The 17478-nt window shown below is 51.6% G+C and overlaps 1 protein-coding gene across 1 annotated transcript in view; it reads left to right on the top strand.

The window, feature by feature from the left end:
* Positions 1-17478, top strand: part of NELL1 (neural EGFL like 1) — a 1277601-nt gene that overhangs the window by 949334 nt on the left and 310789 nt on the right. Inside the window, 2 exon segments of the mRNA XM_040327905.1 lie at positions 12383-12478; positions 12481-12573. Of these exon segments, the coding sequence (XP_040183839.1) occupies positions 12383-12478; positions 12481-12573 (189 nt within the window).

Here is a 17478-nt window from a genome sequence, read left to right as displayed (position 1 = left end):
AACCTTAGAAAGGTAGTTTAAGGAAAAAAAATAAAACTTACATTTTTGCCCTGCGTCCATCGGCGGCCTTGTCCGGCGTCCGCCTGCGGCCTTGCGCGGGATCCGTCCAGCCTTGTGGGTGTCCGTCTGCGGCTTTGGAGGTGTCCGTCTGCGGCCTCCATCCAGGTGTCCGTCTCAGTCCAACGTGTCCATCTGCGAGTCCATCCGCACCTTGCCCGGGGTTGCAGCGGTGTTTGTTTTTGGATTTGGCGCCGAGAGGAGCAGGATTTCCTGTGTTTTCGGCTCCTCTCGCGTTGTCTCGGCTTCTCTCAGCTCCTCTCGCGTGGCTGCGGGCGTGGCCTAGCCAAGTGTGCAGTACACTCGGCTCAGCTCTAGGCTGCGGGGATCAGGGGGGGGGGGGAAGTGTGTGGTATACGCAGATAAATACGGTATTTACTCCATTCCTTTTGTGGTGACAACGCCAAATTTTGAATTTTCCTTTAGTCCCGAATCCCGATGGCAAAGGCCACCAGGACAAATAGAATATATCTCTCAAATTACTAAGCCAGTCTAAAGAATGTTTTTGCTTCACTAGCTTGAGTATACACCCAAGTAAAAAAAAAGGAAAACACAGATTACTGTCTGCAGGGACTCAGAGGGCCAAAGAATAAGTGCCAAAGGGCCACAGGTTGGCCACCAGGTCCATAGACCAAACGTCTGAGTGCCTAAACATTAACATTCTGTCTTAGAGATGATTAAGCCGGGCTCTCATTTCATGCTGAGAAAATAAAGGACGATTGTTGCTGAATAATTTTTGGAGGATATTTCACACGTCTTATTGGATTATAGCAAGAAAATTCCGGTATAATTAGTCGGTAAAAGAATTGTGCGTTCTATGTTGAATATTAATAACCTTCCCAGAATTACGCCTAAGCTGGGAGTATATTTCTAGATGCAGCTCATTGCTGTTATATATTATTATTAGCTTTTCTTGGTACTTTCATTTTAATGGCTTTGCAGTTTGTACGTGTATATCCATGTTTCTAAATTATTTTTCCTGGGGTTATATTTACTGCCGGTAGATTTTGTGCAGAGTTTTCTTTTTAAGCTAAACTCCAGGGACAAAAACGCATTTAAATAACATTCCTCAAATATCTACAAAGGCTTTAAAACCACCACATGTCTTTCTAAACCCAGATATCACTTTGTTAAAGTAGCAATGACATCACTGTGAGGTACATTGCCTGTGCAAACAGCAGCGCTGTGGGAGGGGCCAGCAGGGCCCCACCCACTAGAAGCCACAGTAAACTACAGGAGGGGCGAAGACCAGACCAGTCCCCCTGCACAAGAAGAGAGGGCAGCAGTGAGTGGTCTTTATTACAGGAAATCTCACACTGGATTAATGCACAGATTAGCCTTTCCTCCAGTTGAGTTCTCCCAGTACAACCCCCCCCTTTTAATAGCCCCTAGCACTATCCCCCCTTAGTAAAGATCTCTACCTCAATACAGATCCCCCCTTCGTACAATTTCCCACAGGACTGATGTCCCCAAACTCCCCACCAGTACAATCCTCCTTCCCCAGTAAAGATCTCACCAGTACATTTCCCCCTTCCCAGTACAGTCCCACTCCCCTTTAGTAAAGATTCCTTCCAGCACAAATCTCATCAGCACAGCCCCTTTCCCCTAGTACAGATCCCACCAGTACACTCCCCCCCTTCCCAGTACAAGCCCCCTTTGGCGGAGATGTAGGTGGAACAGACACACTCGGAGAGTAGGAGCACCCACAAAGCTTTTTATTTAATGGTAGAGGTGGTCAACACACAGCCAGGTAGCAGTTATCACAGCCGGGCAAAACAAGAGTCCGTAACACAGTATAAATGCAGAGTCTGTGCTGGTAAAGGATAATCCACGCCAGGCTGGCCAAACAAGAGAAAGCATTCTGGCAGACATGGGTAGTTCGTGCCCAGTCTTGGACTCACAAGAACAGAGTTCACTCTATTCACAGCACTGGCGATCACAAGGTTAATCCACTCTCAGATTGGCACACACCCAAAGATAATCCACTCACAGGATGGCACACAGCCAGGGATAATCCACTCACAGGGTGGCACACAGCCAGGGATAATCCACTCTCAGGGTGGCACACAGTCAGGGATAATCCACTCACAGGATGGTACACAGCCAGGGATAATCCACTCACAGGATGGCACACAGCCAGGGATAATCCACTCACAGGGTGGCACACAGCCAGGGATAATCCACTCACAGGGTGGCACACAGCCAGGGATAATCCACTCACAGGGTGGCACACAGCCAGGGATAATCCACTCACAGGGTGGCATACAGCCAGGGATAATCCACTCACAGGGTGGCACATAGCCAGGGATAATTCACTCACAGGATGGCACACAGCCAGGGATAGTCATGACTAGGATCCGGGGGGCGGAGTGAAACATGTTGGGGGCGTGGCCTCATCAGAGTACAGGCTGAGGTTGCCACTCCATTCATTGCAGCAGGATACCATACAGGTGCGGCTTCCAGTGGTCACCTTTCCTTTCTTGAACCTTTGCAGAAATCAGGACAGGCTCCATCCCCTGTTAGCACGCTAGCAGCAGCAGCGGATACACCGTCTACATATCATACCATACCATGTGTAATATGTGCTGCTTTTTACTAAAGATCTCCATGTTTCTTATCCATACTTTGCAGGGAGAGGAAACAGAGACTGTTCCCTCTGTACAGAGCCATGTGTTGATTAGCAATACAGGGCTCTGGACACAGCCGATCAGCAGGTCCCAGCCATGAATCATTGGCTGGGACCTGCTTAGAGACCCCTGCGCTGTTTACAGTCACAGCGGGTGTCAGTGAACCCGGAAACAAGCATTGGCATACCAGTTTGACGCTTTGCCTGTACGGGCCGCCCGCAGTACATTGCAAGTGGGCGGGCGTTGACTTCAAAAGTCACGTCCAATTGGCCCACTGGGGAATGCCATGCAGCAAATGCTAGTGTGCATGCAGATAGGAAGTGGATACAAAGAGAATGCAGGAGATCAGCAGCATGGAGATAAATTATGAAAAGTGGTGGAAATTGCTGATGACGCACAGACCAATCTAAATCTACTGTAATTCACACCAACACACAGCATGTCTATAGTTGGGATGAAGCCTCAGTGACAGTGTCTTCCGGCCCCCTAAATTACAAGCAGGGCGCCAGACACATGGATTCCAATGTTGTTTTTTGAAGCACATGATTAGAGCCTGACGTTCTAATTGGCTTAAAAAAGGGGTGGGCTCGGGGCGCAGAGCATTGTGCCCTGAGCCCACCTAGTTATGTAGTAATATCAAATTATTATTTACTATTGTCTTCCTGCTTCTTCTCCCGGCCAGGTCTTCAGACCCGATTGGCTGAGAGGAGAAGGGAGAAGCTGGGAGCAGAAGCAGGGTGGGGGGGGGAGCCGCTAAAGCTGTCCGTGACCTGGATGAGGTAAGTGTGGGGCTGGTGGGTGGACTGGTGAGCGACGAGGGTGGGGGGTTGTTCGCCGATTTATGGATCAAATGGGGGGGAAATTGGGTGATTTATTTGCACCCCCCCAAAATGGAGCACCAGCCGCCACTGCTCAGTGATTTATGTAAAAGAAATGGTCCCTCTGATTTGTGATCGGTAGTGGAGAACCTTTTTAATCGCTCAGCATAGCGCAGGACGGTCGCAGAATTCTTCGTTACAGGAACAATAAATAAAAAAACTAAAGAGAGTCTTCTGCCAGCGACAGACGTCTATGGATGTGTAGGGGAGGCGCGGGAGCCATATAAACTCTAATTAACAGTAAAAGTGACAATTCACAATCTGCGCACGGAAGTTCCGCTTGTCATCGTAGAGCCGAGCGTAGATCACCGCGGGAACCGCGCAATAAAAGGGGAAAACATTACAAAAAAAGGACTTTTCATGTGACTGGAGCCAGAAGGTCAGGTCTACCCTGGGATAGGATCCGTCCTTAAAGAGGAACTCCGGGGAAAGGTCTAAACGACCCCGGCACTACAAGGGTTAAACGCTCATTCGTCTAGGCCAGGAGTCTCCAAACTGGAGATAGGGGGCCCTCGGAGGAGGAAGCAGGAAGAGCCACCACGCAGTTGTGGATGAAGAGGTAAGAAGTCCGTCCAGTGGTAGAACCCCCCCCCGCTAAACAACTATGATCGCCACCCCCCTGCTCAGCTACTGTGATGGTGCCGCGCCCCCCCCCGCTCAGCTACTGTGATCATGCCGCGTCCCCCCGCTCAGCTATTGAGATCGTGCCACAGCCCCCCCCGCTCAACAACTAACTCTGATCGCCTCCCCCCCCCGCTCAACAATGGTTGAACCCCCCTGCCCGCTCAACAACTGATCTTCGTCGGTCAGCGGCACCCCCCGCTCAACAACTGTGATCGCACTCGGCCCCCCCCTGCTCAACAACTTCAATCCCCCCGCTTCTCGGCTCCAGGGGGCCCCTTCAATCAATACTCAAGCCCAGGGGCCCCCACCAGCCTAAGTCCTGCCCTGGCTGGCAGGTACTGGCAGGTGGCACTGACGACTGGCGGGCACTGATAGGCGACATTTATTGGTACTGATGGGCAGGCACTAAAATGCCATTAGGGAAGGCTGCCTGCAACGCCCATCCTGGTACTCCTTGCACTTGGCCGCATAACAGCAGCAGTGGCCATCTTGTTAAACCCAGCCCAAACTATATGGGCTGGGTGTAACAAGATGTCCGCTGCTGGCATACTGTGGCCGAGTGCAGGGTGTACCAAGATGGGCATCTCTGATGGCAACACGGAGCGTCACTTCCGCGACCGAATGTGATGGCTCCGGTCGCCCTGAACTCTGAACTCCCTGCGAGCTCGACGCGCCTCCCTCCACTCCGCCCGCTACTCCGCCACACATTAGAGTCCTGAGCCCCCCCCCCTGAGAACTCTGATGTGAATAGGGGTACTGGGGGGTTAATCTATTACAGTCTTATTTATAAAGATTATATCATGTATCAATTAATTTTTCTCTACAGCTATACTATTACCAGGTTTTAGGCCTGGTGTTCTGTCAATATCTCCAACCCATCAGAAACTCCAACCACGCCACATCCGGTTTATTCAAAACCTTAGTGATCGGAGATTTTGACAAATTGGTGGTTGGACACCGACAACCGAATAGCGTCCGGTACAGGAAGACTGATCAAGTTCCAATAGAATGGGCTCATCTACAATGGCTTCTGGATCCCACCACTGTAGATTATTTTGGCCTATACCAGGGATATGCAATTATCGGACCTCCAGCTGTTGCAAAACTACAAGTCCCATCATGCCTCTGCCTCTGGGTGTCATGCTTGTGGCTGTCAGAGTCTTGCTATGCCTCATGGGACTTGTAGTTCTGCAACAGCTGGAGGTCCGCCAATTGCCTATAGTCCTATACACTATAGATCCTCTTCATCCCCTAATCACGCACTCTGGTGGAGGCATGATGTCGCCCAACCCGCTGAACTCTCAGATCTCTATGAGACTCTGAATAATGATCCTTGCCATCTCAGCCATGCTACCCATCTACTGTACCGGCTGCCCACTGTTTAGATCCCTCTCTACTAATCCCTCTCGTACGAACATTGCGACCTGCCTTACAATTTCTTGCATTATCCACTTTCGTAGGCGGGTCCATCTCACCCCAGCCTAATTATGCGTGCTTATTCACGCTGAAAATTAAAACAAGTTGATTTATTAAGGCCTGAAGGTGGAAGTGAAAAATCTATTTCTGAAATATCTGTCAATTTAGCAGCCCACGGGCAAATTTAAGGCGACCCGAGATCGCCGTTGAGGTGAGGGTGTCGGAAAAAGGGAGGAAAGAGCATGATCCAATTAGGAGGGGACGTGAGGCTGTCCTCTAATCTGTAATAAAGAATTGATTTATTTTTCTCTCTTGGATGAATATTATATCTCAAATTGGTTTCATAGAGTGAGTGTTCCCGAGCGGCCGAGCTGAAAGCCGTTCTATGCCATCAGTGATGTATACAGGCGACGCCTCTGTAACGGTTGGGGGTTAACACCGTTTACGATATTCCATTCCACCAACCCAAGACAGCTTATGCGACACTCCAACAATCCAGCAGACACGATCCATAAGCATTCCCCCCAAAAAGACGAGACACAAGCTCTGTCTCTGGTTCAAACAAATGAATCCTTTGATGGTCACGCAGCCTTGTTATATACAGTTACAAGCATGCTACAGTAATCACAGGGACAATGAAACTCTCCACCCAAAACATCACACAATGGGTGCTGAACGAGTTCTCCCTCAATCCACATCCCAGACAGACATTCTGGCACCAAATCTAGAGGAGTTAATTACTACAGCTGACAAGTCACATTCCACATCTATTATCAATAGTATTTTCACACAAAACCGTGTCATTAGCATACACAATGAAATATCTTAGGAGCAGACTTAAAGGGGTGGTTCACCCTAAAAACGACTTTTTTTTTACACTGGCCCCCCACATTACAATACGATTAAGGCGATTATTTTTTTTTTATGCTGTACATACCTTTGTACAGCATATTCACCCGTTGCGAGTCCCGCGGGAGTGGGCGTTCCTCACATGTCTGTGATTGACATTTTGACCAAAAACGAGCTCCCCCCGTCGCGCAAGCCGCGTCACGGTTGGCGAAAGGAGCCAAACGGCGAGTCGGCGCTATACTGCGCATGCGCATCGCCGTTCGGCTCCTTTCGCCAATCGTGACGCGGCTTACGCGACGAGGGGAGCTCGTTTTTGGTCAAAATGTCAATCACAGACATGTGAGGAACGCCCACTCCCGCGGGACTCGCAACGGGTGAATATGCTGTACAAAGGTATGTACAGCATCAAAAAAATAATAATAGCCTTAATCATATTGTAATGTGGGGGGCCAGTGTAATAAAAAAAAGTAGTTTTTAGGGTGAACACCCCTTTAATTAGCACAATGGACAACAGAATGCAATCACAGCAAGCCCCATCACCACAGCCAGGTGGACTTAATTAGCATCTCAACAGTCTATGATACACATTGAATGAGACTCTATTGACCTGTTGGGGTCAGAATAAACTTGTAATACTTCAAGATCTCCTGCAATACATGAATTATCATTAATGTCCCATCTCATGTAATCCAAGATATCATTTCTCAGTCATCCTATGCCCATAATGGACATAGGATGACCCTAGACCCAAGAGTCATTGGTGAAGCTGGCACAGGAGTACCCCGCATCCTTCAAAAGTCTCTGAGTATCACGGGCCATTCCGTTACAGCCGCCATAATCCAGATCCTGATTTTCTTCTTTTATTCTAGGTATGTAGAGGAGTGCTATAGATAGGAAGAGCCCACTTCCAATTTCTTCGCCCCATCATAGTATAGACGAGAAATTGGAAGGAGGCGTGGGCATCCGCTCCATAGGGCAGGGGGGGGGCATTGCCCCCCCCCCCTTCGGAAGATCGAGAAGTGTGTGAAGAGTCTCGTGGCCGCAGGCTCTTGAGCAGTCCCGGCCGGATGTCAAGGCAAAGTGAGCAGAGTGAAGCCGCCTCCCCCCTTTGTTTATGTGTACACAGGGGAAACCTGCTGCCTGTGCCTGCGTTGATGGCTGATCTGAGGTACTGAATGGGACGGGGGGAGGGGGATCCGTCTGTGCTGAAGGGGGGGTTTGCGATGAAGGGGGGTATGTGCTGAAGGGGGGTCCATGCTTAAAAGGGGGTCCATCTGTGCTGAAGGGGGGGTCTGTGCTGAATGGAGGGGTCTGTGCGGAATGGGAGGGTATGTGCTGAAGGGGGGTCCATCTGTGCTGAATGGAGGGGTCTGTGCAGAATTGGGGGGTCTGTGCTGAATGGGGGGTGGTCCATCTGTGCTGAATGGATGGGTCTGTGCAGATGGGGGGTGTTCCATCTGTGCTGAATGGATGGGTCTGTGCAGAATGGGGGGTGGTCCATCTGTGCTGAATGGATGGGTCTGTGCAGAATGGGGGGAATTGCATCCCATTGAAGTCCTTGCGGAACAAATTATTTTGGTTTGAGAGCGTTTTGATCTGCTAGCCAAATTTTGTTTTTTTAATTCTGACTCGGTTTGCGAGGTTGACTCGCAAAAATGAGCAAAATTCAAGCTAAATAGGCCCTGCTGTACCCTCATTTGGCCTGAGGTACGAGGGCGCTGAAGACGAGCAGAGCCGAAAATAGGCCTGCAGTACCTCATTTGGACTGAGGTAACGGGGCCCAGGAGCCGAACAAAAGCCGAACATTGGCCTGCAGTACCTCATTTGGCCTGAGGTACAGGGGGCGCAGAAGAAGCGAGCAGAGCCGGAAGTATGCCTGCAGTACCTCATTTGGACCGAGGTATGGGGGCCCAGGAGCCGAACAAAAGCCGAACATTGGCCTGCAGTACCTCATTTGACCTGAGGTACGGGGGCAATGGAAATGAGCCAAAGTGTCCCTTGGGCCTTTTCAGCTGTTTTCGGCGCTCTCCGGCACCCCTCCCCACCTCTGGCCGCATTCGGTATTGCATCCAATTGAAGTCAATGCGGAACAAATTATTTTCATTTCATTGACTTCAATGGGGAAACCGCTTTGATATGCGAGTGCTTTGGATTACGAGCGTCTCTGGAACGGATAATCCTCGTAATCCGAGGTTCCACTGTTAGATAAATCCTCCATTAAAAATATCGAAGAAAGGCAATTGTTTTCTGATACAAAGGAGGCAGACCGAGGTTTACATCTATTGGTAATGTTGTATGGAGCGAGGGGGGGAGGGGGGCGAAAGCTCGATCACTGTGCCCGCATTCCCAGGTTGCACAGCATGGATGTGTAATGAGGAAATATCGCCGCCCGCCGTAATTACAAAACTGTACAAACAAACTAAATTATTAACCCCCCACTGAGAAGATTGTTGTGTTATTCTTTTCCATAAAGAAAAAGTAAAAAATAAATAAAAACAATAAAAATCGACATATAAAATGATCAAGGTCTTCTGCGTTTTAGGAGAATTCGCCCTCCCCCCCCCCCCCCCCCCCCCCTCGGCACTAATCAGCTTGGCACACATTGAGCTTCATACGGTAAATTTGGGGGGCCGTTTTGTGTTGCCGGGGTGCCATAAATCTGCGCAGTAAATGACATCGGACAGTAATTGCGCGGTTTGGACGGGAGGGGGGTGGTGGGGGGAAGGGAGGGGGGGCACTGCTCACAAGTTATGTGTTAGAGCTTTTAAACTGACTGATGAGCCGTTTTATGAAGCGGGGGGGCACGCACCCGTCTCCATTTTATCGGCTTTGACGTCTTTCACATGCATGATGGAGAGACACTCCGTGCTTGGATTTTATTTTCATGAGCAGATCGGAGAGTCACAGGCGGGCCGGGGTGGGGGTGGGGGTAGAGTGTGGTTTGAGTATATAAAGCGAGGACAGATTTTCGGGGTGAGATGATGATATAAGAAGAGTCTGCGGTTCGGCACTATTCCTCCCACTGACACCAATGATGGGACACTATTCCTCCCCACTGACATCAATGATGGGGAACTATTCCCCCCCACTGACACCAATGATGGGACACTATGGGGGCCGCGACGACCCACCGGAGGAAAGGGGGAACGGGGCCGCGACGACCCACCGGGGAAAGGGGAACGGGGGCCACGACGACCCACCGGGCAAAGGAGAACAGGGGCTGCGATGACCCACCGGGGAAGAGGGAACGGGGCCGCGACGACTCACCAGGGAAAGGGGGAACGGGGGCCGCGACGACCCACCGGGGAAAGGGGGAATGGGGGCCGCGACGACCCACTGGGGAAAGGGGGAAGAATGGGGGCCGCGACGACCCGCCAGGGAAAGGGGGAACAGTGGCCGTGACGGACCCACCGGGGAAAGGGGGAACGGGGGGCGTGGACGACCCACCAGGGAAAGGGGGAACAGGGGCCGCGACGACCCACCCGGGGAAAGGGGGGAATGGGGGCCGCGACGACCCACTGGGGAAAGGGGGAACGGGGCCGCAACGACCCACCGGGGAAACGGGGCCACGACGACCCACCGGTGAAACGGGGCCACGACGACCCACCGGTGAAACGGGGCCACGACGACCCACCGGTGAAACGGGGCCACGACGACCCACCGGTGAAACGGGGCCACGACGACCCACCGGTGAAACGGGGCCGCGACGACCCACCAGGGGAAAGGGGGAACGGGGTTGCGACGACCCACCGGGGAAAGGGGTAACGGGGCTACGGCGACTCACCGGGGAAAGGGGGAACGGGACTGTGACGACCCACCGGGGAAAGGGGGGAACAGGGGCCGCGGTGAACCTGCCGGGGAAACGGGGCCACGACGACCCACCGGGGGAAGGGGGAACGGGGCCACGACAGCCCTCCAGGGGAAAGGGGCCGCAACGGCCTACTGGGGAAGGGGGGAACAGGGCCACGACGGCCCACTGGGGAAAGGGGGAACGGGGCCACAACGACCCACGGTGAAAGGGGGAACAGGGCCGCGACGGCCCATCGGGGGAAAGGGGAACGGGGGCCACGACGGCCCACCGGGGAAAGGGGGAACGGGGCCACGACGAGGAAGCCTTGTCCAACCAGCTACGGTAGCCTCCTTATTCTTGTCTTGCCTCCAGGATCATCCCTCTCTATGACGGCCCAGAACGGGGCACTCCATGGTTCCAGTTGTATTTGCTACAAAAGAATTGTGAAGCATTATATCAGTGTGTAAACGTTCCAGCGGAATGTGATTGGTTGGGATCTGAATCGGTGCAACAAGATGTTCCTCTAAGCAATCGCTCTGAAGGGCCGCACAAAGCCCCCCTATACCTTATCTGCCCGCTACGGTGGTGGTTCCCTTATCCCTTCAAGTACAAATCGCTCAGTTTTTTGGTAAATCTCAATGATGGAGCGCTGAAATATGAAGGCGGTTCTGCGACGGCTACGCGGCGAGGGCGCAGAATCTGGAATTCTTCAGATCCGCAACACCATGAAAAATAGATTAAAATAGACCTTCTGAGTGGAATACCCAACTCAGGGCCCCATTCACACTCAGCGAGTCGTTTTATGGCGGAAAGTCGCGCGATTTTGTACAGGTCAAAAGGCCACCCGTGTAAAAAAAAAAATCTGAAAAACGCCCCAAATCTGCCCGAATGAGCTACAAAAAAAAAAAAAAAGCTCCCAAACTTTTTTTGAGCTTCAGGCGTCGTTTTGGCCTTCGGGTGACATGGAGTGGAGATGTGAACCATCTCCATAGAGAAACCGCCTCACTGCTGGTATCTGCTGCGGCTCCTCCCCACTCTCAATCTCCTCTCTGAAGAAATGAACAACTTCAACCCGGACCATTTGTCTGGCCAAAGACCAGAGCATTTTTTTTTGCCGATTCGGCACCGCGCCGCTTTAGCTGACAATTGCAGAGGTCGTGCGACGTGGCGCCCAAAAACAAAATTTACGTCCTATTTTTCCCCACACAAGGGAGATTTCTTTTGGTGGTATTTGATCACCTCTGCGGTTTTTATTTTTTGCCTATGAACAAAAAAAGAGCGACAGTTTTGAAAAAAAATTCAATATTTTTTTACTTTTTGCTATAATAAATATCCACCCAAAATATATAAAAACAAAAATGTCCTCAGTTTAGGCCGATACGTATTCTTCTACTTATTTTTGAAAAAAAAAAAATTGCAATAAGCGTTTATTGATTGGTGTGCGCAAAAGTTATAGCGTCTCAATTTTTTTAATTTTTTTTTGTAAACATACGGTCAGCAGCGCAGTACAGCGTCGTCATCATATAAGTGATCAGGGACACTGACTGGTGACAGTATGCTTTTTTAATTTTTTTTTAAAACATACTGGCCCAGATTCTCAAAGGGCTTACGACGGCGCAGTGCCATGTACGCCGTCGTAAGTCCTAATCTGGGCCGTCATCTCTATGCTTTCCCAGCCAGCGCCGGCCGATTCGCTCTCCGGGCCCCCGATGGCACGGGAGAGCCCGGAGAAGCACCGGATGGCGGCGGAGGGAGGGGGGGGGGGCGTCCCTCCCCGCTGCCTATAAGAACGATCAAATCGGTGGAACCGCCGCTTTGATCGTTTCTTATCGTGCCGCAGAATCGGTGACTGAAGACGGCGATATCTGCATGATGCCTGTAGCTGCCCCCCATCCATTCAGATATCATCGCACAAAGCCCAGGACGTCCTCGGTCGTCAAGTGGTTAATTGTCTTCTATTCCGGTTCCCTTTTTAATATTTCTTCAGGGCGATTTTTAAAAAACGCATTTTAATAAAGAAGTCCGTATACCATGGTATTGGTTGTCCTGGTGAAGGAAGGATATGTTTTATATTATTCTGTATAAGAGAGATGGAAAACGTCAGCATTACTTATACGTGTTTTTGTTTTTCTATCTTCCAGACATTGATGAATGCGCACTGTGGACGCACACCTGCTGGAACGATTCTGCCTGCGTGAACCTCGAGGGCGGCTTTGACTGTCTCTGCCCGTCGGGACCGTCTGCACCGGCGATTGCCCTCACGACGACGGGCTGAAGCGCAACGGGCAAGTCTGGACTTTGAAAGAGGATCGCTGCTCGGTGTGCTCCTGCAGGTAAACGTCTCACGCTCTCCATCCATCCATCCATCCATGGAGGAACCTTCCATGTTCTACTAAAACCTTCACCCAGAGCATGCACACTAAAGGATTTATATATTCTGAACAAGCAGTGAAAGTACTTTAAACCAGTTCAGCAATTTTTACATTCTGCATATGGACCTGTTTATTTAGCAATAAGTTTGTCCTAAGAAAAAAAAAAGAAGGAGGATACATGCATTCAGAACTGTCTTAATGAAAGGGCACACCTGGGCACCGCCCAGGGGCCCCAGCCAGGGCCAGCCTTTGGGGTGTGTGAGCTGTGCGGCCGCACAGGGTGCAATGGGCAACAGGGGCGCCGTGCGGCATTCAGTGGCGTACTAAGGGGGGGGGGGTGGTCACCCCCGGGTACCACACACTGGGGGGGTGACAGACCGGCACCCCCCTCCGCGATTGTATTACACTTGCGGTGGCAGCGCCATTGGGTTTAGGCAGGGGCACACTGGCACAGGCAGGGAGAGGCCGAGCTAAGCTACAGTGGCGAGGAAGAGGTGGTGTGGCGGGGGGGGGGGGTGCAGGGTGACACCGCTGCACCTACCATCCCCTCCTCTTGCGGCCACGGGCTGCCTGTCTGTGCGATCCCGGATGTCACACAGGCACCCTCGAGTGAAGCCGCCTCCCCCTCCTCTCTGTTTATGTGTAAACAGGGGGTGGAGGAACTGCTGTGCCATGTGCCGCTGCGCTGATCTGAGGTACTGAAGGGGGGCTGCACTGAACGGGGGGGGGGCTACACCTGAATGAGGGGGCTGCACTGAACGGGGGGAGGCAACACTGACGGAAGGGCTACTCTGAACGGGGGGGCTACACTGAAGGGGTGGACACACTGAAGGGGTGTCTGTGTAACATGCAGGGGGACCAGCGCTGCAGGGTGCTGTGTACTGTAAAAGGGGTCCTGTGATGCAGGGTGCTGTGTAATGTAAAAGAGGTCCAGAGGTGCAGGGTGCGGTGTAATGTAAAAGGGGGTCCAGTGATGCAGGGTGCTGTGTAATGTAAGAGAGGTCCAGAGGTGCAGGGTGCTGTGTAATGTAAAAGGGGCCCAGAGGGGCAAGGTGCTGTGTAACGTAAGGGGTCCAGAGATGCAGGGTGCTGTGTAACATAAAGAGGTCCAGAGGTGCAGGGTGCTGTGTAATGTAAAGAGGTTCCAGAGGTGCAGGGTGCTGTGTAACGTAAAGGGGTCCAGAGATGCAGGGTGCTGTGTAACATAAAGAGGTCCAGAGGTGCAGGGGGTGCTGTGTAATGTAAAGGGGTCCAGAGATGCAGAGTGCTGTGTAATGTAAAGGGGTCAGAGATGCAGAGTGCTGTGTAATGTAAAGGGGTCCAGAAATGCAGAGTGCTGTGTAATGTAAAGGGGTCCAGAGGTGCAGGGTGCTGTTGTATGTAAAGGGGTCCAGAGGTGCGGGGTGCTGTGTAACATAAAGAGGTCCAGAGGTGCAGGGTGCTGTGTAATGTAAAGAGGTCCAGAGGTGCAGAGTGCTGTGTAATGTAAAGGGGTCCAGAGATGCAGGGCGAAATGAAAGACTTCCACAGTTTTTAAAGGAAAGCAGAGGGACTGGCAGGAACACCAGGGATTTGGCACACAGGGAAGCAATACAAGAGAACAGGGGGCTTCCTCCAAGAAGTACATGATACAGCGGCCACATATCAGGAATATGAAGCATTGGGGTCACCAAAATCATAAAAAAAACGACTTACCTTACTCGAGGCTTCTGTTTAGACCCCTTATATGTATCTAAGTGCACAAACAAGGCAGTTAAAAAAAACTAACTAATAATAAAAAAAAAAAAAAATGAAAAAAAATGTTATAATAAAAAATTAATTAATTAATTAATTAAATCCCAGCAGTGCAGTGTGCCATATTTTTTTTTTACAGGAAACTTTAAAAAACAGGTTTGGTCCCACTTACCCGTTTCTGACCAATCTGTGCACGGGGCCGGCCCCCGTCGAGTCCCTCAACAGGGTCGCCGTCGCCTCCAGGATGACGCCGCAGGCTGCACTGCCTGCTGGTGCGGATCCGGTCCGTCCGTTGCCTCCGCCTCCTGCTGCCCTCGCTCCTTCACATCATGCGGCTGAGCTGAGCGGGCAGGGGAACCAGGGGCGGGGGGCCCACTTGCCTCACTCACTGACGTAGGCGCCGCCCGTAGCCAAGGACGAGACAGACAGTGAGACTGTCTGACAGAGTGACTCACTGCACAGGTCAGCGCCACACAGACACACTCTACGTTCGGGCGACTGTCACAGTCAATTTTGCGCCCTGTTCCCTGGCGGCACTGGCGCCATAAGGCAAGTGCCCATGTTGCCTTGCGCCAGCGCCAGCCCTGACTGCACATCGATGGGCAATCACTTGCTTTCCACGCAACTAGACGTTAGGTGTGCATGCATGGTGTGTTTTATGTGTAAACTGTGGCGAATGGGGTGAACAGCGGGCATGGTTGCGACAGCAGTAGCTGTTTGCCAGGTCACCTGACCTGAAACATGCACTGAGGGGCCGCTGCCCCTCCCTGTCCCCCCTTGTCTCGGCCCTGCTTGAGGTGGGACTGTGGGGCCAGGACTGAAATGATAAGTATCGGCTGTACATCTGAGTGGTTGGTGTAAAAACACATGCACAGCTTCTTATTTTGCCTAACCGTGACCTCATCCTGTATAGCAGAGAGTTTCCTCCAGAGCTCCAGTTATACTTTAATCAACGCAAATCAAGCTCAAGATTCAGGTAATCGGCTTGGGACTTCGGCCCGAAAGCTGCAGGCATTTTATTCTGGGTGCAAATATTTACTTGATTCCAACACTAACCGGGGACTCTGCTTCTCCCCCCAGAGCTGCGCATCCCAATAACGCTAATTGAAATCAACGCGTAATGAATTTATCATCTTTAAATTCAATTAAAATATTGAGCCGAGCAACGAACGCGCATGAATATTCATCAGCATTGCAGCCGAGGAAACGCTAGTTATACCTTCATCTAGGTGACAGCAGCAGTCCGCCATCTTGTTTGTTGTCCTGAAAGTCACTCATTGCCATTAGAATCAATTCTACATTTTGAACCGAGTTACATTTAGACCAAATTTCATGGATTTAGATGGCCAAATCCTAATTTTGTTATTTTTTGGAGGTTTCGGATCCCCGCAAGGCTTCTACGCTCGGGAGCAAGGCTACTACGCTCGGGAGCAAGGCTTCTACGCTCGGAAGCAAGGCTTCCACGTTCGCGAGCAAGGCTTCCACGTTCGCGAGCAAGGCTTCCACGTTCGCGAGCAAGGCTTCCACGTTCGCGAGCAAGGCTTCCACGTTCGCGAGCAAGGCTTCCACGTTCGCGAGCAAGGCTTCCACGTTCGCGAGCAAGGCTTCCACGCTCGGGAGCAAGGCTTCCACGCTCGCGAGCAAGGCTTCCACGCTCGCGAGCAAGGCTTCTACGCTCGCGAGCAAGGCTTCTACGCTCGCGAGCAAGGCTTCTACGCTCGCGAGCAAGGCTTCTAAGCTCGCGAGCAAGGCTTCTAAGCTCGCGAGCAAGGCTTCTACGCTCGCGAGCAAGGCTTCTACGCTCGCGAGCAAGGCTTCTCGTTCCGGAGCAAGGCTTCTACGTTCCAGGGCAAGGCTTCTACGTTCCAGGGCAGGCTGCTACGTTCCAGGGCAAGGCTTCTACGTTCCAGAGCAAGGCTTCTACGTTCCAGAGCAAGGCTTCTACGTTCCAGAGCAAGGCTTCTACGTTCCGGAGCAAGGCTTCTACGTTCCGGGAGCAAAGGCTTCTACGTTCCGGAGCAGGCTTCTACGTTCCGGAGCAAGGCTTCTACGTTCCGGAGCAAGGCTTCTACGTTCCGGAGCAAGCTTCTACGCTCGGAAGCAAGGCTTCTACGCTCGGAAGCAAGGCTTCTACGCTCGGAAGCAAGGCTTCTACATTCGGGACCAAGGGTTACTCAAAAGGCCTTTTCTGCCTTATACGTGCTGCTGCTATGTGACCTTCGCTTGACTGCAGCTGTCACCAGCTCCCCACTGATCTGGTTGGTCTGTCAGGAGCTTCCCAATCCAATCTTCAACATTTTGTGACACATAGCAGTCAGCCATCTTGTTGTCCTAATACGCGCCTCGTTGCTTTTAGAGTTTTATCCCCCTTGCCGTCGAGCGTACGCACATATGCGACCTGGGCTTTCGGGGGGTTATACCGGAATGATGTCCACAGCTGCAGGCTGCGGTACCGTTGTTTAGAGCGGGCGATTGGCTATCCAAGCATAACAACCGATGCGGCTAAAAGAATTCTCTAGATTCTCTGCTAAAAAAATATATATAATGTTTGGGGGTTCTAAGCAGTGGTGGCTGGTGCCTCAAAATTTTTGGGAGGGGGGGGCGCAAACAAACGAAAAAAAATAAAAACACATCAATTGCAGCCTCAATGTGCCATCAAACGCAGCCACTGTGCCATCAATTGTCGCCACTGTGCCATCAAACGCAGACACTGTGCCATCAAACGCAGCCACTGTGCCATCAAACACAGCCACTGTGCCATCAAACACAGCCACTGTGCCATCAAACACAGCCACTGTGCCCATCAAACACAGCCACTGTGCCATCAAACACAGCCACTGTGCCATCAAACCACAGCCACTGTGCCATCAAACACAGCCACTGTGCCCATCAATTGTCGCCACTGTGCCCATCAATTGTCGCCAGTTTACTCCCTGGTAAAATGCCGCCAGTTTACTCCCTGTAAATTGCCGCTAGATTGCCCCAAAATACCGCCAGTTGCCCCCCCCCCCCGCCCAGCACTTACCTTTCTCGGGTCAGCCATCCTCCTCCACGATCCCTTGATTGTCTCTTCCCGCGCTCGATGTCGCTTCAGCCAATCAGGTGACCGTAACCAGACCTGTGAACCTGAT

The sequence above is a fragment of the Rana temporaria genome, chromosome 11 (assembly GCF_905171775.1).
Source record: "Rana temporaria chromosome 11, aRanTem1.1, whole genome shotgun sequence".
Taxonomy (NCBI): Eukaryota; Metazoa; Chordata; class Amphibia; order Anura; family Ranidae; genus Rana; species Rana temporaria.
Note: the sequence above shows the minus strand (reverse complement) of the source record. Positions and strands in the feature narration are given on the sequence as shown.